Genomic DNA, 25797 nt, shown 5'->3' on the forward strand with positions numbered 1-25797 from the left:
CATTGGTTTGCGGTCAGTTACAGAATAGATTGTGAAGTGATGCTATTAGTCTACAAGTTACCGAATGGTTTAGACCAGACTCCAGACCAAACATGTAAAAGCAACTTTAAGAACAAAGTGCCAGTAGAGATTTTGCTGACTTTATAACTTCCACTCTATTCTTTTTGCAGTGTAAGTCTTAATGAATTCTAATACAACTGATAGTTTTATTGATATTTAAGCCTGGATATTCACAAGCATTGGGTATTCTTTTAATCGTTTTAATTTACAGTTTTTCTTTTTATTACTTATTGTCTCCTATTATGATTTTTATGTCCTCACAACTGTCTTCTAATTATATTTTTTGTAATACTTTGATCTTTTATTGTTGAAGCACTTTGTTTTTATTTCTCTCTGGACATTGCTTTTGTAAAGCTGATTGAATTACCTTTGTGTATGAAAATGTGCTTTATAAATGAATTATAAATGAGTCCCTCAGTTTAATGGTAGGATATCTGCTTAGATCCATGTTTCTCAAATGATCTGAAATCAGAGAATATACTTTACCATTTAGATTTGTTAATATGATTGTTTTTATGATGATTTTTAAGTGGTATGCATGATGAGGGAAAACAGAATTATGTTCACAGTTGTGTGATTATTTTGTCCTTAAGGATACTAAATGAGTGTCAATGTTGTGAGCTGTTTTTCTTTTTTTTTTTTTAGACGTTCACAGCTCAACCTGTCTCTGATGCAGGTTCAAAGGTTTCACTTAAGTAGAAGCCTCCACTCACTGCTTTTCCTCTGCATTATGAGTATTTGCTCTGGTGATATTCTAAGTAGTGTACAGTGCACAGGATTTATTCATTCATTCATTCATTCATTCATTTTCTGAACCCACTTTATCCTCACTAGGGTCACGGGGGTCGCTTGGAGCCTATCCCAGCTACATAGGGGCGAAGGCAGGGTACACCCTGGACATTTCGCCAGTTCATCGCAGGGCTGACATATAGAGACAAACAATCACTCTCACATTCACACCTATGGGCAATTTAGATTAACCAATTAACCTATTGGTGCATGTCTTTGGATGGTGGGAGGAAGCCGGAGTACCCGGAGAGAACCCACGCAGACACGGGGAGAACATGCAAACTCCACACAGAAAGGTCCCACCCCCCGTCGACTGGTGTTGGAATCGAACCCAGGACCTTCTTGCTGTGAGGCACGAGTGCTAACCACTGCACCACCGTGTCGCCCCAGGATTTATTCATCAAATGTTTTTATAATGTTGAATTTCATCATCATTATTATTGCTGTATTGCAAATTAGGCACTAGCAGCAACACAGTGCATAATGTGCTCCCATGTCAGGTCTCGATAATGGCAAGCAGACCTTCAGAGCCCAGGGTAAAGTGTGACAGCTATGGGTCTACAGAGTGTTCCACTCAAGGGCACACTGGCACAGAGAGTGGACATTAGGTGATAATGTACCGGCATCATGTTGAGACATAAGTTGCCAGCTCAAAGCTTGAATATGTATTTCTGGATGAAGCAGAGCTAAGTCAGGGTTTGGAAACTGGCCAGGGGTCAACTATAGGACTACCCACCCACTGCGATCATAATCTGCTGCTTTGTCCTCATGGAAATGTCAATCAATATGTTAAGTAAAGCAGGCTTTAGGAGAATTGTAAATAAACATATGTCACATATATGTCTGAGGCTTTGAATTTGGTGGACATTGTTTGATTTGTCAGTCACAGAGCTTTAGGATTTAACAAGTAAAACAGCAAAAAAAAAAAAGAAAAGAAAGTGTGACAAGAAGCACAAAGAAGCAAATATAGAGAGCTGAGATGAAACTACAGAGAAGATTAACGTTGGTCTTTGTTCTAAAATGACAGTAAAAACTAGGGCAGCTACAGTGAACACCGCCCAATAAGGAAAAACAAGAATGGATGGAAAACAGATTTGTGCAGGAGAGGTAATCTTATTCCTGATGAAATCCTCTCAGTCCACTCTGATGGTAGCTGGGAGTGATGAATGGTAATTTTGAGTAGTATGAACAGCCAGACAGACTTTGGTATTGAAAGTGGAGAGGAAGAAGGAAGGCAGTGGTTGTTTCTCACTGTGAGGGATGCATCGATTTAAGCAGCTTGTGTTGTTTACTGCTCATTCCCTACGATGTAACCAATCTGTGGACTCATGGGTGTGATTCTGCCTCTGCATCCAATAAGAAGTGTATGGTGTATTTCCCTTGCACCCTAAACTATTCCTCATCTTCTTGGTGAGTTAAATTACAGTCATATAATTGTGGTGGCAAGAACTGCATCCTTTTTATTCTACCCTTACCTCACAATCAACTAAATACATCACTACAGCAAATTGGGACATATAATAATCCTAATTACATGCAAAAGCTTGCTCTATGATCTAGCTATGTACTCTAATAACGCAGGGTCATGTTGAAAATTACAGTGTGGCAGAAGCAGCTCCTGACATCTGATATAAATTATCCAGCCTCTCATGAGCCGCCCTGAGCTCTGGGTGCACATAGAGCGGACATTACTATGTGCATTGCAAAGGCTGCTCTCCCTGCATACTGCTGATACCAGAGATGTGCTTAATTAAGTACAAAACACTCATTACATTATCTATTCTCACATGGGATGTAAGTTTTTGTCTTAAAGTACACATATTCATAATAATTAGATCTAATTTAGCATACAAATTCATAGCTTTCAGTCATGTGACACTATTCCCTTCAACACTGGACACAGGACAGCCATGTCAGTCTGGACACTTGTGATCCACATACAGCAGGGGTTCCCACAGTGGGGTATGCATACCTCCAGGGGTACTAGGAAGAAGCCCAGGGGGTACTTGAAATTTTTTTGGAAAAAATACATTCAATAAGTCATCATGTACCGAATCCAAAATAAATAATGAGAGCTAATGCTGAAATATAAAACACTATCTTCAAATGATTGACACAGTCTATCATGCTTCTCTGAGGTTTATTACTAATTCTAAAACCATGACACATCATTGTGAGTTGTATTCCAGAGTGGGCTGGCCTGCCCTGTCCACTAGGAGGCTGGGACACTGGTACACATTCATTTACAAGGCCATACTTAAGCTACTGCCTTCCTACATCTGTAGTTTAATAACAAGAAGGACTATAGAATCTCATTGTCTGCGATCGAATGAGCATTTGTTCCTCTTTGTGCCATTCACCCGTACAGAGCTGGTAAAAGGGCATTTGTGTACTCTGCTCCATCCACATGGAATATGCTGCTAAAAGACTGGAAACTGTCTGAACTGATCTCCCTGAATGCTTTTAAATCCAAACTCAAAGTGCTGGAGAACAACTCAATGACTTGCACATGTTTTACATAGATTGAATTGTCCTGTAAATTATTGTTTGTTGTAACTGTTTGGGGTAACTGTATGTTGTAACTATGTGTTGTGTTTCATGCTGTCTCTTGGCCAGGACTCCTTTGGAAAAGAGGTTCTTAATCTCAATGGGATCTTTTTCCTAGTTAAATAAAGGTTAAATAAAAAAAATAAAAATAAAATAAAATGGTAAATACATTCATATAGTAGTTTTATTGTCAGTCATCTTCTTTAAGCGTTGCTAACATTTTAAGGACATTTCTATTTTCTATTATTCAAAATGAGTTTATTTGAGTAGCTAAGTAATTATTTTTTGTTGATGAAAGGTTAATTTATTAATTAATGACCAATTTATTCATTTTTCTTATCAATGAAAGAGGGCACTTTTCATTTTATATTTTGCACACCAAATTTACTTTTAAAAATGTGTTGTTTTTATATGTTACATATATTATAGTTTAATATATGTTGCTTGTTTACAAAGTTTTGTTAATATAAACAGACATCTTTGGCACAGGAACAAATTTTGCCTAATTTTTTTCAGTCAAAAATGCTGAAGCAAGAGTTGGGGGTACTTGGCTAAAAAAGTATATTTCATCGGGCACTCCACTGTAAAAAGTCTGAGAACCACTGACATACAGCATCAATGGTGCCTTCATGTGCAATGGGAATTGTGGTAAATACTACTTACAAACTCAAAAATTGCAAATGAACACCCCCTTATGTCGTATTTTCCGCTGGGGAAATGGGAAAAAATGTTGATACACAAGTTGCCGATGTGAAAATAACCTTTGAACGTGACATAGCGGAGAACAACGAGAATGAGAATGCAAATGATGAAAACTGCTTTTATTAATGTTTTGCTGCTGTTAGCTGATTATTTTGCATTTATAGCATACACGATTAGCAAAAAAAAAAAAAAAAAAAGGTGGCGTTTGCATGTTCTCCCTGTGTGTGGCTTCTCTCCAGGTACTCCAGCCTCTAAATAGGTTCATTGGTTAAGCCAAAATATCCATAGGTGTGAATGGGAGAGTGATTGGTTGTTCGTATCTGTATATGTCAGTGTATATGTGTCCCTGCGACCCTCTTGAGAATAAAGTTCATAAGATGAATGTTCAAAACTGTTTTAACTAAGTAGTAGGTCATGATAAATTGTGCATCAGCCATTTTTCATTTCGCTACAACAAAAGCACTTGAACATATCACACTGGTAATTTTGAATTCACAAGTGGAAAGGACCATCTTCTGATAGTGTGTGTAGGCAGCAAAACTACAGTATTTCAATCACTAAAAACAAGTCCTTGCCAGAGCTTACAGTGAACTCCCCTTACAGTAAACTATATCTACTCTTCCTGGACTGTGTGAAGTGTACAAAGCACAGAGTTATATGTTTTACATCTGGAATATGGACCAATAATGCTGATGCTGCCGTTTAGAGGTGAATGAAAACAAATTTTTCACTGCATTTATTAATTTTAGCCAGCTAGTTAACAATCTCAATGTCTTGATGAAGGATCAATAATTCCAGCTGCTGTAGTAGTAGTGTGAGTCAGTATTCTGATGAGATTAACACAGTATCTTAGGCCATAAATCATTTTTTGATGTGTCTGCTGCATTTTGATGAGGAAGTGTACATGTGCATTGGTTTACCAGTCTCTATTATATATTTATATATTATATATTCATAATATATTGTATCTCAGTTTTATAAAATGTTCCAAAGTTTGGCACAAATGTTAACTTGTGCTGAACTACAAAGATTTTTGTGGCCAAAGTCACCATGACCTAATGTCTCTCCATGTTTATGAATGCAAAATTTCAGGAACACCTTGAGGGACTTGGTCTATTTTAATGAAAACATTTACTTTGACTAAACAAACTGTTTGGAGCGGTTAAAGGTGAACTGTCAAGGTTGTAGTGACCTCACAAAACATATTTTTGGTCTTGCTAACTTCATTCTATTTCTGGACTACTAGTAATTGAGGGAACTGCAAGAACAGATTATGACCCAGTGGACTTAACTCCTAGTTCTTGCTTCAGTATCCAATTAACTACAACAGAGCCTCCGTTCACAGCCTACAGAGCTGCTGAAGAGGGATTGGTGTGCTTTCTATACACTTATATGGCAACATAAATCAAATTTGCAAAATTGTATAAATATAAAATATATATTGTGTTTCTGGGCTATCTTTCTCACACGATATCCATATACCTCAGAATGTAGGCAAGAAATAAACTGACCTACTTTGATGTCGGCTTTTTTTTTTTTTTGCTTCTGGAAGTTGGAGTTTGATATTAGCATCATCTTGTTTTTTGAAGCCAGAAGGGGCAGCGTTGCTGATGCATCACATCGGGCCATGGATGAGTAAGATTAGGAAGGTAAGCCCTATTTCACTAAAACAGTAAGATACACTGTGACAAATTTCACTGTGACAAAACCATACAAATTACAATTACACACTGTTAATATTAGAAAGAGGACATGAAGGTGGACACAGGGGAGCAAACCCCACATCCATCCACTCAATAATGTCTAAGTAAGACGTTATTAGCCCACAAAATTAAGATATGATCCAAATAGTAATTTCATGCAATATAATTTGATCGTGTAGACGTCCATTTTAACTCACCATGGAATGTAAACATGTCAAAACCAGCATGCTAGTAAGAATGTTTCATTATTTGTGTGAGTGACTGTATTTCACAATATTTTATTTATCTTAGTCGTGTTTCATATGGAATATACAGGATGTGGGACTCAGAATGCACTGTTTTTACAAATGTTAGCTAGTGGTAAAAACTGGTTAGCTTAAGCTAACGCTAGCTGCGTGCATTAGCCACATTCAGAAATGCCTCCGATAGTCCAGGCTCTGTTAGTGCCGTTACCATGGCTACAGTCAAACTAGAGCAGTCAAAACAAAAAAAAACCCTAAAACTTAATTAATGGTTGATTCTAATATAAAACAACAATACATTACTGTAATTTATATACAGCAAAAACCTGTAAAAAGTATCCAGTGATATACTATAATTATTTTTACAGTAATTAGCAAAGAATTTTACAGCACTTTATTGGCGACTTTTTTGCTTGGTATTTACTGTAAATTCTACAGGAAATTTGTTACAGTGTAGGACTCATTTCCAGCTGTTTACAAAAACACCTACAGTCAAACTGTCTGCCTAGGAAACAATATGCTTTATTCAGTAAATAAAAGCTCTGGAAGTTCAGCTTAGGAAGTGATTGAGCTGCCAATCCATCCTGTCAATCAAAGCCTGACACTATGACACCAGACATTATGAGAGGAGTAATTTAAGGATGGACCACCAGGACACTTATTAAAGGGTCAAAATACAATATAAGAGACCAGAAGTTCAGTACGGTTCTTTTCCAACCAGCACCTGTGAAGCCGGTTACCGGACGTTAGTCTGGGGTTGTCTGTCTTCTATGTTTGTCTGTCATTTCCTGTTTTATTTTGTTAAGTTTTCCTCATGTATCTTGTCTGCTGTCTTTACTTCCCTTCCTGTTTGGTGTTCACCCTTACCCTGATTTCCTGACTCCGCCCTAATTTGTTCCACCTGTGTCTCGTTGTCTTCCCTCCCTTTTGTGTATTTATACCCTGCCTTTTCCCCTGATCAGACGCCAGTTTGTTCTCTCTTGTAGATAACTTACCAGCGTTCTGATCCTGTTTGTTTGTTTGCCTTACCGTGTTCGACCTGTTTTTGTCATCCGTTTTTCCTGTCTTTTGCCTGCTCCCTGTCGGTTGTTGTCAGCCTCTATCTGCCTTCCTGGTTTTTTGACGCCTTCGCCTGATTATTCGGTACGTGAGTTTTGCCTTTCCCTATGTCCTGTCGCCTGTCTGATTGCCTTCCTGTGCATGACCTGTTTCCGTCCCTGACCTCCCTCTGCTTTCCCCTAGTCGGCGTTCCGGCAGTAAACCCGGTGCCGAACCGTGGGTTCGTGTTCGAAACCCGGTGGACGGTTCAGACGAGGACTTCCTTGCCCGCTGTCCTCAAGATCCTGTTCTTTATCATTATCGTACTAATTGTATTCAATAAACCCTGTAAACTTTTACATCCGTCTCTGCGTTCTGCATTTGGGTTCTGGGTCTGTGCTGAAAGCATTACAGCACCTCGTGACTGCCAGAGATGGCAAAGGTTACAACACTAATGGAATGGCTTCCTTTGTCGCTCAGTGCATTCACATGAACCTCCAGGCATTTTTGCCAAATAAACCAGGTAAATTAACTGTCAGACAGTGGGAGAGAGCTTTGTTTGGGAGTTCATTATGGGAAAACTATGAATTAGAAAAATGGCTCTTTATTATTCTCTACAAAGCACCTATTCATTCCTTGTTCTGCATGACCACATTTTACATCTGCACAGCATTAACGAACAGTTGTATCTCCATTACCTCTTAATTACTGCTCACCGATAGTAACCAAAGAAGGTTTTGTACATGAACTATGATATTAATAAGGACCCTTATGACCACCTCATGAGACCCACGTTGAGCAAGGCATATTAGGATAATAATTAATGTAGGACAACTTCTTTACTTATACCACAGTGACTAACAAAGAGCCATTATGCTATTAATACCTATGTCTACTGGCAACTAGCTCATTTAAAATATTATTTATGTTTTATACAAGATCCTTTGCTAACTACACATGACTGTTACATGAAAATAACTCCAGATTACAAGATCTAATTTTATCACATTTTACTGGATCATGTGCTCCACATCATAACAAGGCAAGCGATACAGCTAAAAGCACATATGTGAACGTCCTAAATCCTATTAAGTGTGTATCATAGCTTGCATTCAATGGAAACATGATTGTCTAATTTTATCCTCACACATCATAAACTCCAGCTCTTCCATTTTTAATCACATGTTTCTTGAGTGCCAACAGAAAGATATTAACGCAAACAAAAACCTATAGCTGCCATAGTAATATTTTCAACCCTCTGATGGAAGATGGGAACATTTGCACTCAAAAACAGTTTGCAGTTTTGTGCCATGAAGCAAAAAGGTGCTAAAAGCTGCAGATGTTAAGAGGATGTGGTATGTCTAGTTCAGTGGTTCCTGTCTTCCTACACTACAACTGTCGATCAATACTAACCTGTTTATCAGCCGTCTGACATCAGGCTATTACATATATACATTAAGGATACATCAGACCGGAATTTTAATTCAATCAGATGATAGAGCTTAAATTGCTTCCACCCTGACATTTACATTTTATTGAAATTCACTTTTCTACTTCTAAGGTTCTGTCCTTTTTTCTGAAGTTCCTAGCATCATTTGCATCAAAACAAAGCAAAAAAAGACTAATAGAGGGAATTCTCCATCACAAAAAGGGACTCAAGTATCATGTCTTTAAATTACAACATCACAAACAAAAAAAGAAGCTGCTGAGATACAATAATGCTGTGTCATTATCTGGACAGCAGAAAAACTCAAAACAGTGTTTTTATGGCTTCAGACCAAGACAAAGAGGATCAGGCTGCTGTAGTTGGAATATTTAGAACAAATGCACTGAAATTTCATCTTTTGTCAAAATATGAAAACAGTGGACTTTAGGAATGACAGTGACTCTAAACAGCTCTATTTATATTTGATTTACAAACCCCTGAATGAGAACAAGCCTCAGAAATGCATACATTAGAGTAAAACTTTACTGCTGTAGGTACCAAGGGACACAGGATATAAACAGTGTCTACTTTATAATCTGACAGCACACATTTCTAAAATTTGCTTCAATTAAGTCTTGAACTGACAAGTCAACTAATGAGAGACCACCACCAAGCCAAACAGCTAATGAGTCGATTCATATCCGTCTCTCATTACGTCCCTGAATCTACCCTAAAATCCTCTTTTGCACTTCATCCCTCCCTCAGGCTGCTTCACTCCCCCCCTCTATCATGCATTTATTCTTATTTAACTTTCTTTCTCCAAAACCTTGGGGGTGCACAGTCGGTTCAATTCTGCATGTTGGGATTACATTTTCAGCATAAAGTGGAAGAGAACGATGCCTGATAGAGATGTTAAGCAATTAATTTGGAGAAGGGAAGGGAGAAAGGATGGACAGAAGGGGAAAGAGAGAGAGGGGGAAGTGATTCAAGGCTGAATAGCAAATTGAATGATACAAATCTAATGGAGGGGAACCAGTAGGAAGTGGAGAGAAGGAGAACAGGACTGCTGCATCAGCCAAACCACTGCTGATCAGCCTGTTTCACTTTGGACCACCACTGCAGAGGCTTCCAACCTCTGTGTCTGGAGGTCCATTATATTACTAAAACTTATACTCTGGAGGAAATAGTGTAGTATACTTAGGAATTTAATAACAGTCAGTTTCTTTGAAATGAGCTCCATAATCAATATATAATAGAGACATTAGTATACGCTCTCTAAATACAGTAAAAACAAGCAGCCTTTACACTGCATGTCCTGGCTCCTGCTGGAATTCATAATGCATCGACATTGTGGTAAAAGCAAACACAGTGGGTGCTCTAATAAACAGAGAAATTGATGTGGTTATAGGTCTTTCAAAGATGGTGCAATGAATTCAAGGACCAAAAATTCATGGCCTTGTATATAAAATATTATGAGCAATGGCATAAAACAAATTTGACCTCACCAGCCACCAGCAACCAAAAACATCTACTGATCTAAAAGGTTTAATAACTTCTGAACCACTAATCCTGTCAATACGCTTGAATAATTCAGGTAAAAATGCAGTTTCTCAGCTTTTCTGCGGCCTCAGATATGACTCATTTGGACATTCAGAGGCTCCATAGTGAATCTAGAAACACCATCATCTTCTGCAACATTGACTCACCAGTAAGAGCTGTATAGTTTGACAAATGAATGTTTGTAGATGCTTGTTTTTATGTTCAGTTAATGATCTATTTTGTTGAAAATTACTTCAGCTTTTACTGTTTTTGACTGTGAGCTCAGAAAAAGTTACATGTAGAGAAAAATTCCTTTGGAAATCACCACAAAAAATACTTATAGAGCTTTAAGGGTTAACAAGCCAGACAGTAATATTACAAAATCTGTACAACTGGAGTAAAAGCACTTTACTGTGTCCATCACATCCCAAATATTCTTAGTTGGGTTAAGTTTTGGACTCTGTGATGACCAATCCATGTGTGAAAATGACACCTTATATTCCCTGAACCACTCTTTCATAATTCTGACTTAATAAATCCTGGAATTGTCTGATATTATGCTCCATAGCAGATTAATAGTTGTTTAAAAAATGCGAAGTTACTCATTACATCAGTTAGGATTAAATAACATGGTGCAACTGAAATATATTAATCACTGGGGTAATTATCTAATGGTAGGCTCTTGACTATTGTTTTCATTAAATCCAGGTACTGACTATTTTTCTTGGCCATGCTGTGTAATTTTATGAGTCAAAAAAGTCATAATTTGTTATAAAGGTCCTGAAGTAAAATCTTAATTAAAGGCTTAGTGAACTACATGTCATCTTCACTGAGGTGAAAATAACTGTTAGTCTGGTCATGTTGAAGGTGGTATGACATGTTCAGCTCTGAACAGCTTGTGGAGAAAGACAGGTTCAATGACATCACTTTTGCAACTTTTGTAATGAACTGTAACTCTCTTGACTTGGAGAATTATATTTTAAATGGATAAATAATGGCATAATTCTAAAGGAATCGCAAGTCTACATGTCTCTTGCTGCAGAAACACTTTTTTTGTGAAATGTCATATGGTGGACAACTGAAAGGGGCATGAATGTAAAAGAAGCTCCTATGATGGCAGACAGCAGATGGCAGTTGTTTTTAAGTGATTCTCTGCAGATAATGAATGTGATGGTCCATCCTTCCTACCCACATTAGCGTCATCCTCCAGTATGACACTGACGCTGCCTAATCACAGACTTTGTCACCACTGTGTGCTTGTCTGAGTCATGTGTTTGGAGTTGTGCAATGGAAGCTGTCGCCCTTATGTAGCTTGATATGCTGTATGTACATTTTTGAAGCTCACCTGCAGTCCTTGCTACAGTTCTCCTCTGTTATACCATCCTCATCTTCACCCCATAAGTCCACAGCCGAAAAAATTAGTGCCACTAGTACGGCGAAGCAGCACACCAGGGCAAAGATCACGATACACTTCTGCTGAGACTGCAAGAAAGAGAAAGAAAACAGCATTGATTTTCACAGTGTATTTTCTACTCTTTAACACTTCTGTAAAAACATGAGGCCAGAGTGCCCCAACCTTGACTCCCATTAAGCTGGCAGCACCAGATGACCATCTTTCTGATTTAATGCTCAGCTCAGCAGGTCATAACATGATATAGAGGTGAATTTTACTCAAACATGTACAAGGTCTTTGTTAATAGTAAGACTCTGAAGTTCCATATAAAGAATGTGAGTCATACAAGAAGAGAGGAAAGAAACAAAGAAAGAAAGACGGAAGAAAAAAAGAGAAAACAAATTGAAATGGATGCTGCTTGTGTTTGGATAAAATCCAAATGGTTCCATATGGTTAGAAAGGAAATGAGGGTCATGTTCTATAAGAGCAGAGAAAATATAAAGGAGAATGTCTCACAGCTGTTACTAATGGACCAGTTCACTTCAGTCCATCTACTGTATAAGAAAATGTGTCCTACAAGGTGAAACATGGATGTTTTAAGGAGATTAATTCAGAACTATCACACCCACTTTGCCAGGATTACTTTTTTACGTTCTCATTATTCATGCAGCTAAAGTAATAGGTGAATGTAATTATTCTCAGCAGAAAGTGAGTCCTACCCTATATATCCTTAATTTCTAACTTTTAATAATTTTCAGTGTTTGGCATGTGATACTTGGTGACATCTGTGAAGCTGAACAGTGAAGCTGCAGACTGCAACAAAAGCCCCTTTTCCACTGTAGGAACTTTTATAATTTACTCTGAATTTATAAAAACCTTGATGTATGTCAACCACAATCACCCTGGGAAAAACTTTCTCAAATCCCTAAATTTACTGTGAAAATAGTTCTTAGTAGGGAGATAAGACTTTTGAGATTCCCCCGAGTTCTTGAGGGGCGGGGCTGTGAGCTGAAGAACGATGATTGGTGGAACACACTTGCACACTTGCATATTTAAGCCAGTGTGTTCTGTGTCTTTAAGGTGCAAAATGCATGGTTTTATTTGCAATGTAGTAAAACACAAGAAACAACAGAACAACTCGAGTGTCCTCCCTCCTGCCATTTTGTGACGTGGGCTTGTCGGTTGCTGTTTTTGGCTTCACTGTACTTGTTTGTCGTTAAGCCTCTTCTTACTCCCACCTAATGGACTGGAGGTGTAGTGCAGTTTCTTTTACCACTCCCCCAGTCATCTGATTTGTCTACATTTTAAAGAACTTTGAGGTGCGGTGGAAACACAAACCACACAGATTAACTGGAATTCTTTTTTCTAGGTAAAATTCCTGGAAATAAAAGTTCCTGTAAATGTTGGTGGAAAGGGGCTATAATGTTTATGGTTATGCATTTGGCAGACGCTTTTTTCCAAAGCGACTTACAGTGGAAAACCAATCAAATCACTCAATCAATCAAATTTTATTTATATAGCACCAGATCACAACAAAAAAACTATCTCATGACACTTTATATAGAGAGTTGGTCAAAACCAGACTAAGCCAATTTACAGAAACCCAACAGAATCAGAATAATGATGCATGGTGGAGAATTTTGGTTACAGAAACATGCTCTTGGGCTCAAAGCTTATAAACCTGGTTATGTTCTCTATATCTGAGTGTGGCTGTGATATTTGCTATAATGTTTTGCAAAGCAGTATTTTTTTTTTTTTTTTTGATGGATGGACATTCATTTGTTTGCAGACAATGTGGGTAATATTTTAAAATAAAGAATCTAATTTTTCTATATTTTTTGCTTTATATATAGAATTGTAGTGCCTTAATGTCATAATGTGTGATTACATAACTTTGTTGTGTTCCATAAAAGGGGGGGTTGGGGCCCCTGAGAGTATGTGATGGCCCAAAGAGTAAGCTAACAGGAAATGATTGTGAAAAAAGGATGGAATGAAACATCCTGAGGGCTGGAGTTGGATCCCGGCCTATGAATTCTGCTTTTTCCTAACACCAAAATTGGTAATAAAAAACAAATCCCTGTGCTATGTAAGCAAACAAGCAAACATTTATTTATACACAACATCTCACTCCAGGTGGAAGCACAATATGTTGTGCAAAGTACACACATACTTTGTAGGAAAATAACACAACAAGCAACTGACCATTAAAGTGAATCAAAACCATTAAATCTAAGAAAAAGCTTTAATGAAGGTTAAAAACAAGTAGACTTTTAAAAGATACAAAGACATCTGAGTTAAAACCAAAAAAAATGTGTGTATAAAATAAGAAAGTGGCAGTATAAGTGGAACCATATTAACAAGAATAACAGTTATAACACTATTACTATAGGAAAAATGTTAAATTCACCACACTGGAGAATTCCAAGTGTCTCTGGAGGTGCAGGATTTGAGGTTCAGTATATGAATTATTTTGCATATCAAGTAAAGGTCTGACTTCCATGTTGTATATGCTTCCCTGAACACCATGGAGCACGAATACTGACATTTTCATCAAACCAAAGTAAAAACCACAGAAAAGAAGCTTACACATACTTTCTACGTATAGAGCCGTCCAGTTACTGAAAACGCCTTAACTATTTGTAAAACAATAAAATGTGAAACCACGGGAGGAGGAAAAACTAATTATCGTTGAGCAGAGCAGATCATTAACTCTCCATCCTCAGAGACAAATCTCATATCATACACCATCGACCCCTGCAAGACAAACACACTAAACGCATTGATAATTTTTTTGGTTTATTGTAGCTCAAGAGATTCATGCCCTTAGTTCCTCATGTGGGAATTAAATTAATCTAGCATCGAGACAATTGAGTGTCCCCAGTGGACCAGAGAGGAGACAGGCAGGGACATTCAGCTTCACACTCCAATCCCCACACAACCATCTATCTGAACTGATGTCTGACAGGAGAGGAGGTTTTTCTGCTACTTGGTAACATTAGTGTGTGGAAAATTATCCTCAATTCTTATGTGCATTCAGAGTCTCTCTAAATAATCTATCCACATCAGGTCCACGGTGTACCACTGCATATTATACTGAATGAGCAACAGTTACCAACGATACTCTGGAAATTTGAGAGAAATAACAAGCAATATTATCTCAGCACAATGAACCCTTAGGCAGAACAAAAATGACAGAATAGACTGATTGCAATTCTAAGGACCAGATCCAGAAAAGAAAGCACAAAACCAATGCAAACGAGACAAAAACATAGTAATTCACAAACCAGCCACAAAAGTTGGACTTATGTAACTGCATATTGAACCAGTGTCATTTTGCATGGATGTAAAACAAAATTGAAACACTGGGCACAAAATCAGCTTTTTTTGTAAATACACCTTGTGGGGAAAAAAAAAACACCAAATTTACAAAGACCAGTGCAAATTACCACACACAGTTTGGCTAATTCAGGTAACAATAACTGCAAAGTTGGTGGAATACTCGCCTCTGACTCACTCTGTCTCACTATATCACTCTGTTTCTCCAAAAAAAAATCATTGCTAAGCTTGGATAACATTGAATGAAAGCACAATGATATCAAGCTGAAATCTTAAGTCAGATATTGGATGGCTCAGATCAGTTAGATAAAAAGAACTGATCCCCAGGATGTCCTACATTAAGTATATCATCTTATGATCTTAAAATCCCGGAATGCAACAGACTCAGAGCACATGGCATTAATGACTATCAGATCCTGCTTGGTCTTCTGTTAAGAAGTTATCACTGCTGTGCTGTGTGTAAATGTGTACAGTCCCTTTTGGCGTTTGGAGACACTGTGACACGCATTCAGCTGTCACACAAAACAGAACTCAGTCTTAATTCAACTGGTTTTGACATATCAGAAGAATGTGTTGTAGATGCTAAACACCAGAGAAACATGAACGTTGGTTTGTAATCGTGGAGATCTGTGTGTGAAGGTACAGTTTCTGCACTTTTCCGTGTGGATGACTTTTTGTGCTGAAATGCAGAGCGACACACAAGACAAATTAAATTTTCAAAACTTGATGCATTTGTTTGCACAAGCATATCAGTGGTGCAAAATCTTTCATACATAGAACCTGAAAAAGCAGCAGAAATTCCATGTGCAATTAGTGGGTGCAACCTCTGCTTTGTTGATTTGGCCCAAAATCCATAAGTTTTTTTTTCTAGGTTTCATTCTGGTCTCATTTGTGTCATTTGGACTAATAAGTGTTGCAAATCTTTAAACTATTGCTTTGTCAGTACAGTTTTAGGGTAGAAATAGAAGTTCTTGATGTCTACTGTGTCAGACTTTGATTGACAGGTGTGAAGGTGTGATTGACACCTCATACCTACCAAATCAGACTGTCTGAGCTTCTCTGAGCAGTTTTTTTTACCTTGACAGACAGCTTTACTGTACATGTATTTAACAAGTTGCACTAAGAAGGCTGTCAAATTACTTTTTTACTCAAATGTTAATGAAATTTACAGTTTAAAATGACAGTAAAAAAAAACAACAACAAAACAGTCCATAGCGTTTCACACACCACTCTTTGTGCTCCTGAAACTCTACTGTTTGGTTCCAATATGGTCAATTCTGGTTCCAAAAAGCCGAGATGCAAACAGCTGAAAACCAACTCCTCACTTCAAAACAGCAGTCCAAAAACCTATGGGTGATTTCACAATATCTATTTAATATATTTCTTTGGATTTCATATACACACTACAAACCTATAGTCAATTGCTAATATGTGCAAAATATCACAGATCAGGTTAAAAATTCTATAACTACTAAATAAAATATTAAAGATTGTACAAAAGATTCAAAACAGACAGTAACGCAACAAATGTTAAGATTTGTCTGTGTTTAATAATGTCACATGACATACTTTTGCATTCATATTCCTACAACTGCAATATTTTGCATATGTAAACACTGGTTGCTTTACTTTCAAAAAGAATAGATAGAATAGATAGTACTGTTGTTTTTCTGATCAGGTTGGGCAGCCACCACAGAAGAACCCATGCACTTAACAAAAGCAAACTCAGCAAACCTTCACAGGGTAAATGTCGCTTCAATGTAAATTGCCCCTCATGGTTGTGCACTTAAACTAAGCATACAAAACAGTCTGCCTGCTGAAGAATAAACCACTAAGGACTTCTCATATTAACAGCGTTTGTTTCAATGACCCACTACAGTCATCACATGTGGTCAGATGTGCATGTGCATTAAAGCTCATATGAAAAGGTCAAAGTGAAAGTGTGCACCAGGGACAGTGATAACAGACACTGGAGCACAGCCAAAAATCAATAGACCATAGACAGGAAGTATTCTGACACAACAGCAGAAAAAGTCTGTGTGCTGGAGTGTTATTTTTTTAAGAGCAGGAGTGTTACCAGACCACAGCTTATTACTATTCAGGGCTCTCATGAAAACGATCATTTTTACCAATGTCAAAACATGAGGTGACACCAAAGACATGACTGTAACAAATCACTAAAAGACTGCAGCATAAACAATCAACCTGATGGTGTTGGCTGTAATCTTTTACTGTGCAGAAAAAGTAAAGTGGCCCAAACACCAGTTAGACAAAAGACATGATTTAAGAAAAATCAGTAGAGGGTTTTCCACCTCATCAAAATTAATGGTAATGAGGTAGAGAGAGGGGACAGTTCACTGAGGACCTGACATGGTCCAAACACACCCTGGTGTAGAAAGCGTGAAAGTGCCGTTATCATCTGAGACGCCCCAGGGATTCCAGACTCCTGCAGCAGATACTTGAGAACTTCTATACTGAAAGTGGTGGATGCATAGGGGGCTATATTCTACATTTCAGGGAACCTGGTATAGAGAGAGTCCACAACAAGACCATAAAGCAGGTGAAGTCAGCTGAATGCCAACAGTGGGAAGTAATAATAATAATAATAATAATAATAATAATAATAATAATAATAATAATAATAATACACTGTACTTATAAGTATGTACTGTTCCTACTGTATTAAATTAAGCTTCCAGGTAACCTTTATTTGTTATTAAGTAATTGTTTCTATCATAACTTTGTACTTTTACGCCTTACATTTTAACTCAAAAATCTGTACTTTCTAGTCACACAGTTAATTCTTTGTGCTGATGGATATTCCAATTAATAAAGATAATCTGTTTTTTGTTTTTTTTTGCATCAGTGTGCACCCTCCCAACATCAAGACCAATGTCAAAATAAATGAATGGGAAGATAAACTTTTAAAAGTAATCAGTGGGAATATCCATATGTACATGACAAACATAGGATGAAAATTATGTGAAGGCCTAACAAGATGAAAAGTATGTAAAAGATGTAATAACATGGAAATACTATGAAAGATGCTACAAAACAAAACAGCACAAAAGATGAAACTGACTAAACAGATAAAGGAAATTAATGCAATTTTGAAATTCTGCAAAATTTGCAAATTCGGAATTCTTATTCAATGAGACGAAAACAATATAAAAAAGAGGAGAAAGAAAAGGAAGACTGAACCACAGACAAAGGGCATCACAATGTTTTAAGTTCTGTTGCCAACATTTAAAACTAATTTGTATATATATGTGCAATATTAACATTATATCTATCTATCTATCTATCTATCTATCTATCTATCTATCTATCTATCTATCTATCTATCTATCTATCTATCTATCTATCTATCTATCTATCTATCTATCTATCTATCTATCTATCTATCTATCTATCTATTTTTTTTTTTCTCTCAGTATTTTTATATACAATTTGTCTGTACTGTTTCTGCTGTAAAAAAGGTGAATTAGTCCTTTATCTGCACATCTTCTGGAGTAAAGGTTGCATGCACTTTAGTCATTTCTGTTGAACGCACCATCAGGTACATCTTTAATTTCCAACTTTCTGGATGTTTACACCGAGAGTTGTTGACCTGAGCCAAAAAAATCATCAAAGACCTGCTCTAACCCCTGGCTGTGGCTCAGGAAACAGAGTCTGCGAACCAGAAGGTCAGCGGTTCGATCCCCACACGTCAAAGTGTCCTTGAGCAAAACAGCAGACAGGGGACAAGTGGCTCCTAGTGACTTCTGGGTAAATCAGACACATCATAAAGCTCTTTCTGTGCCAATAAGGTAAAGAAAAGTAAAATATTCTGTAAATGAGATCAGTTTACCAGTCGTCCAAATATTGACCTCCTCAGTGTGCTGCAGTCAGGAAAACATGAACACAACCACTACTGATAGACTGAGGAGGTACTGGACTGAAACATCCAAAGCTCACTACATCTGTAGGTGTCACAGAATATCCAGTGTACTATCTGTATATATTCAAGCCAGTTTTATTATAAACAGTGCCTACATTATATTACATTACATTATTGTTCAGGGGCCACATACAGCCCAGTTTAATCTCACCTGGGCCAGACCGGTAAAATAACAGCATAATAATCTATCAATAATGACCACTCCAAATGTTTCTCTTAAATTTAGTGCAAGAAAGTAAAATTAAATTATGATTATTAAAATGTTTACATGTTGCCATGTTTAAATGTGTACAAACTATCCTTTAAAAAAAGAATTGAAATAACATGAACAACCTGAAATTGCTAAAGAAAAAATAAAACAATATTTAACAATATGACACCTCAACTTCTTGTTTCTACATGTGCATTAAAGATTACAGTGGATCTACAAATAAGCATAGCATTTAGTAGCAGGCAAAACATTTGTTAAAATTTTGGTGATTGGAGTTTGGAACTAAAATGAGTGTGACACGTTGTTAATAACTTCATTTTATTTTTGCACTTAGACTGTATGTTTGACACCTCTGATATAGAGGTTTATTCTGACTTAAGTATGTTTGTGTGTATAGTGACTGTTTAGATAAGGAAAAATAAGGGGATAGATTTATTTCACTACATCCTGAAGGGGACGTGAATATAAAAAGTAATTCTGTGTTGTCACTAATGAGATGTATTGTGGCTGAAGAGTCAAATTTAATCACATTTTTTTCCTACACGAGCAGCAAAGATAGCCTTGAGTGACTTGCAAAAAAAAAGAGTCATAAATAACATGATTTAGTGAGATTGCACGCTGGCTGTTTTAGAAAGCTCCCCAGAGTCTCTCTAAAAAACTCTGGCGAGTGGTGTACAAGGTGGATGGCACTGTGCCAGTCTCCTACACACATGCTCTCTCTCTTTATTGCTCTCTGTGTCTATCTTTATCCCTCTTCCTTTGCAAACAAACACACGCAGACAGAGGTGAAGGCTGGGCCAGTGAGGGTGGATGTTTATATCCTGCGATCAGAGGCAGGAGTTTAAACAGAGTCTGCCCTTTTCTCTGCAGCTCTTTGCCAATTCTGAACATCTTTAAAATCTGCCCTTTTCTATCTGTGGAAATATTGGCACACTTAATCCAGCTACAAGTGAGACAAAAAGTGTGATGTGCAAAGTGTGACAGCAAAAAATATGGTGATCACTAAAGTGGAGTCGATTTTTCATGTGTCGTATTTTGTTATGAGTAGCTCTGTCAGTTTATAGCGTTGCTGAAGTAAAGCAGAAGAGCACCAATAATGAATTTAGTAATGCATCAGTCAAAAGCCTCATGGAACAATGCAACAGTAAAAGACAAAGAAAACAGAAATTTAAACAACAGACAAAAGGAATAAGTCTTTCCAAAGTATAGCTAGAGGAAAGCATCAGGAGTCCAATTATCCTGTGATTCACTGAGTGGTTTTGTTGAAGAAAAGGATGAACAAGATGCTGTGGTGTTAAAATGAGAAAAGTTTAGAAACACACAACACTGATCTGTGAGCACTATCACAAACAACCTTGACTCATTTCTCTAATGAGACCTGGAGGTGCTGCAGATGCCAGAAAGATGGCGAGAGCAGTGTCACCTCATCTGTGGTAACAATATAAGTTCAGCTTTAGCTTGAAGAAATAGTTTTGGTTTAAGGAAAATCATCCATGGTCCAGAAAACACATGGTTTGTTGTGCCTCTAATAAAAGCAATACCTGATTATGGCTGTAGTTGCACACATTCACTTTATTAGAATTTAGATGAAAGGCTTTTAGTAATAGTGATGAATAAATAATGAAAATATGATTGTCATGTAACTTCAGCCCTGTTCACATGTGGATCTTTGGTAGTTCTTAAAATAATTTTTCAGGTCATCTGTGAGCTTAGTCCCATGTGAATCTGCCATGTCTGTAATTTCTTCTTCTTCTGACAACTTTATTTATCCCTGATGAGCTATTCATTAGCAGCTTTCTGACATGCACACTACAACGATCAGTAAAGAAAAGGAAACATTAAGACTCATATAGGCCCATAAATCATCAGTCAATAAAAAACAATAATTACAACTCAATAAATAAAACCATAAATAGTCCAATAAATAAGTCCTCAAAAAATAGTCAATTTCATCTACAGTGGGTGGGGTTTGTGTTTGAGAGCCTAATAGCAGTGGGAATAAAAGACTTTGTGTAGTGACTGGTTTTGCTTTTGGAAACATTATATAGTGGTGACCAGAAGGCAGCAGTACAAACAGTAAAAATCTGACCCCGAATTACTGATGTACTATTTATACAAACACAAAAGTCATGTGCAAATTTGTGTCTCTGCTGTGCATTCATTCTGCCTATTTCCTGGTTTACATAGAATCTGGCTGGTGATGATAAATGAACATTTTAACACTGTCCTGAGTGGAAATTCAGTTGGATCATGTTATGATTTAACATGAATTATTCACTGAAACAGCAGAGATAAATCCTTCAGAGAAATGACATCTCAGCAGATGATCAGATGAATGACATAACAGTGTAAACTAAAGAACATTTTTCTATTTTTCAACAGTTATCTGTTACACTGCCCTTGACATCAGAAGTCAGGAAAAAAAGTCAGTAAAATCAAGTAAAATACAAAATTAGCTTATCCAGTACGAATGTGTCATACGAAGTACTGATGCAGGAGATCAGTGTAGGTCCACAGGTTAAGGAGTTTTATTTGTCATTCCATCACAAAGAAGAGAAAAAAACTGGTTTCTGAGGACCCGTATTTGCCATATGAATAAAATAAATAACTAATAAATAAATGAATACATTAAAAACGACTAAAAAACTAAGGCTAATTTAAAATCAGTAAAATATACGTCTAAAATTAAACTTTAAAATACCTACATAAAAACACTACACTAGTTTCATGCAAATAGGGCTGTAGGAGGAAAATGGAAAATATGTATGAAATACACACACGCCAATTTAAATGTGATGTGACATTTACCTACAGTCACAACACATGCCAGTGTTTTATGAGTTAGTGCCCCTATATGCCGCAGGTGATGGACACAGACTATAGAGGAAAATGACATAATCACTGAGATGTCTCCCATTGATTGGTTTTCCTGTATCTTTTTCAATCCTTTATCATCCCCAGAATCTTATTAGTGTAGAAATCACTTACAAAAGGACAATCAGTGCATTTACAAGATGGGTTAAATAAAGTGAACGTGTACAAATCTGGTGTTAAGGCTGTGACAATAATATGACTTAGATTTGGTCAAAGTAACAGCTTCCCAAAAGTGGAGACATCAAAACATGCTGATGTTCCCATGGTGGCTGACAGGTGGCTGTCATAAATACTATCTCTTCCATGTTAGTCAATGGGATTTATGTCAAACTAAAGACTCAATCTTTCTGATTGACGATTCATTTTATTTTAAGTCATAAAAATGGGTGAATGACCAACTGTAGTTCAGAGTCCATCAGCTGCAGGAACTAGTTGGCTAACTAAAACGGATGCCACATCTTAGCATCCATATTCTACAGACTCCAAATTACATCACACAAGCAACTTGGCAGCTCATGTGTTAGATTTTACTTTCTTTTTTATACAGAGGGAGGAAATGATATTGCAAGTTCTATTTTGACATAGTCTGTTGTTTAGACACAAAAAAATAACATCTTTTCAAGGTTTCACCAAAATATGGTTTAGAATTAATATCATAAATGATAATTTTGGTTTGATGATGAGATGTTACTAAAAAACACAAAGTAAATTTGGTTTCTATGAAGCAGATTGTAATGAAGTTAAAGAGCAGGAATTCAGAACTAAGTATGATTAATTTGTGACGGAGAAACATGTTTATTCTAAGCTCTTACTTGAGTGATGTTTTCCCTTATTATCATCTGGATACCATAACGAAAACTGCCGTGTGAATCTATGGATTAAGACTTTACAGTTTGTGTACTTTCCAGTGATTTATGACATTCACACTGCTGCTGATGTTGACCAGCTTTACTCTGGCTCCTGCATGAAAAAAAAACCCAACACTTTTATGGCTATATCTGGATCTCTCTGTGTAAGCGTGACAAAACACTCTCCATATTCACTCACACCTCATAGCTGACTGATGTAACTTCTAAGGTATTACAATCGAGCAGCACTCCTATGAAGCAAATGTAATAAGACTAATCTCAGAAAGCAGCAGTGTAGCAAAGTGGGTAAATGCCACAAAATAGAAGAAGACATTTCATTTTTCTCAGTGTTTTCACCAGCAATAAACAGATAAAATGCCTGAGTGGTGCTGGGGAGAGAAAAACATCTAAATATTTTCAAGGTTTAGTTGCCTTGCCTGTTCTGTATGTACAATGCAGGACCTCTGGCACTCAATATAGAGTAGCTTTCAGATGCCAGAGGTGCAGAATGAGTGACAGCATGAGAGCAATATCAGGCAGCTGCTGTCATGTTCCTCAGGATCTGCTGAGGATGCAAGACTGCATGTGCGTGTAGGTATTTGTGTGTGTTTTGCTGTTCTGGGCAAAAAGCTGCGAGTGCTTCATTTCCAATAAACTGTCTGGTTCCTCACTCACTTACTGTCTCTATTTAGAGTAAGGCCAGATTTCATACAGTTATGCCTGTCGCTATATTGTGTTTTCTGTCGGAGTCAGCCTCTGTGGAGTGTCACTCCTGTTTATTTCTGTGTCTGCTTCCCTTCTCTCTCTGTGCACCTAAGTTACTGCAGGATAGAAATATTCATTAGTATTTATTTAGTCTTATAAGAGTTTAATAGTTTTGTTTTTATTTTTAATCTGAAAATATTGGATGTTGATTTACTCATTCATTCACAAGGACCCTGTGAATAAACAGAGTGATCTATCTTGTTGGTAGAAGAGGTAAGTAATAGTAAAGAAGTAAAGTCTGACTTTCCAGTGCCAGTACAAAGCTAAAATGAAATGAAATAGATAGCTCTGGTTATGCAATTGACTGAAACATTAATTGTCAACTGCATTCATATTTACATTCATATTTATATAAGTTGATGTTTGCCAGCTATTTGCTACAACTTCATAAATCAATGTTGTAGCTTTTGCATTCTGAGCAAAGCTAAATTTGATGGATGATGACCCCTGTTAATAATAAACCAGACAGAATATAATAATAACATGTTTCATTTTCAATTCATTCCATTTTATTTTATTTTGCTCATCACCAAATTCATGATATGGAGCACAAACACCATGTCATAACAGAAAAAAATGAACGATATACATTCAACAATAACAAAATTCATTGCAAAAGAGGTAAAACCCTTTTCAGAAAGGTGCCCAATTTCTGTATATTTGCAAATGCATTACTTACACAGTTTCAATCAAAAGTCTCATTTCATGAAAACTGTGTGCTAACGTGTTGTAATAGAACAGATTTTTGATGTTTATTCCCTGACGCCCGGTCCTGTTTGGTCACACAGTTATAGATCAGTAAACCTAGTCTTAGTTATTATGTTGCTGCCTGTGATGTGCTGGATGCTGTTCATTTAGCAGACAACAGCTGGATTTTCTTGATGAATGCTGAAGGCACTTGCAGTAGAAAGTCAAAGAGGGACTCATTCGTTCTTTGATTGACATTATGTATTAAGTAAAAATGATACATAACAATCTTTTCAATTATAGCCATGTGTTTTTTACCTGCTATATTTTCCATGAAAGTGACTGCTGCTGTTTAAATCATTTGAAATCATTATTCAGGGTGAGAAGCACTAATCAGTTTGCCTCTATCTCTGAAATGACTGTGTTACGCTCTGTTCATGCTGTCACCGGTTGTCTCCTCTGAACTGCTCTGTTCTCCTGCTATATAGAAAATGACAGCACAGTGCTCCTCTCCAGAGACACCATGCTCTTACTTCAGCTCGCTGACTGTTGGTGTGGGTCGTCTGAGTGAATGCAGGTCTCCAAGTGCTCTGCCAGCCGGATGAGCAGTCAAACAACCCTGCCCTTATCACCATCTCAGCAGCTTTACAAGGATGTGGCCTCATAACAACAGGGCTCATCTTATGACAAAGAAAAGAAGCCAGGCATTGCAAGGGATTTCTAAGTAACTCAACATAAAGTAAAGTCCTGAAGAGTGTTTTTATAAAGGAACAACAGATGATAAAGCATCTTGGATGAGTAGGAAATGTCCTCAAGACTACAAAGCAAGTTTACTTGACTTTCAAAGTGCAGTAGCTGTTTGGCCAATGGCCCTTTTTCCATCTCTGGTTCATTTCAAAAAGCACTGATCATCCTCATTCGACACCACTGGTCAAATAAAAGAAAGGAATGGATGACCTAATTGTTGGTGCTTGGGTCAGATGGCTGGAAGCCCAGGGAAGTATGAGCTGCATGTCTTTGAAGATTTTCCACTATCAGTCTGTTTGACAACTTTGTCAACTCTTCAGCAGTTATGGATCTGCTCACTTATGAGGTGATAACAACAGGAGCTGTTCACAAAAATATCCACGAGGCTCGAATATACAGAAACTGCACAGGCATTTAGCTAAGTAATATAACTGATAAGTAATATACTGTATACATTTGTGTACTAATTAACCCACAGTGTTATTTAATGAGGAATAGTAGTGAGTAATAACTAAATGTGCTGCAGGGACAGCAAAAGTTAGCATAAAGTCTGTGGTGTCTAGATTACTGTTGAAAATAACCTCAGAGATAAACAAAAGTTAGTGTTTGCTTTGTCAAAAAATCTTCACACCAGTTTCACCTTTCTAATTGTCGTCATATCAATGCAAAGTGAACATATATTGGGACGTCATTTTCACATAACAGTAGAGGAGGAGGAAACTTAAAACTACAAGTATTAATTTTCAATCTAAAAGGTTTTCTCACAAAAGAACATTGCTGTTAATACCTCTAATCTGTTGCTGATTTATCAAGATGGAGCCTAATTTGCTCTGACATTTTTGGAGATTTCCTGCTAATGTGGCTCAGTGTCCCACATCACAACATGATGACACATTTATGTGATGATGATTCTGAGGTGACTGATCTATGATCTGCATGATCTTGTGTTA

At 37.1% G+C, this 25797-nt stretch overlaps 1 protein-coding gene across 1 annotated transcript in view; it reads right to left on the minus strand.

The window, feature by feature from the left end:
* The window catches only part of LOC115434484 (inactive phospholipase D5), an 89747-nt gene that overhangs the window by 18862 nt on the left and 45088 nt on the right, over positions 1-25797 (minus strand). Inside the window, exon 2 of the mRNA XM_030156454.1 lies at positions 11392-11528. Coding sequence (XP_030012314.1) covers positions 11392-11528 — 137 coding nt within the window. The remainder of the gene's footprint in view (positions 1-11391; positions 11529-25797) is intronic.

This window comes from Sphaeramia orbicularis, chromosome 15 (assembly GCF_902148855.1).
Source record: "Sphaeramia orbicularis chromosome 15, fSphaOr1.1, whole genome shotgun sequence".
In the NCBI taxonomy this organism is placed as follows: domain Eukaryota; kingdom Metazoa; phylum Chordata; class Actinopteri; order Kurtiformes; family Apogonidae; genus Sphaeramia; species Sphaeramia orbicularis.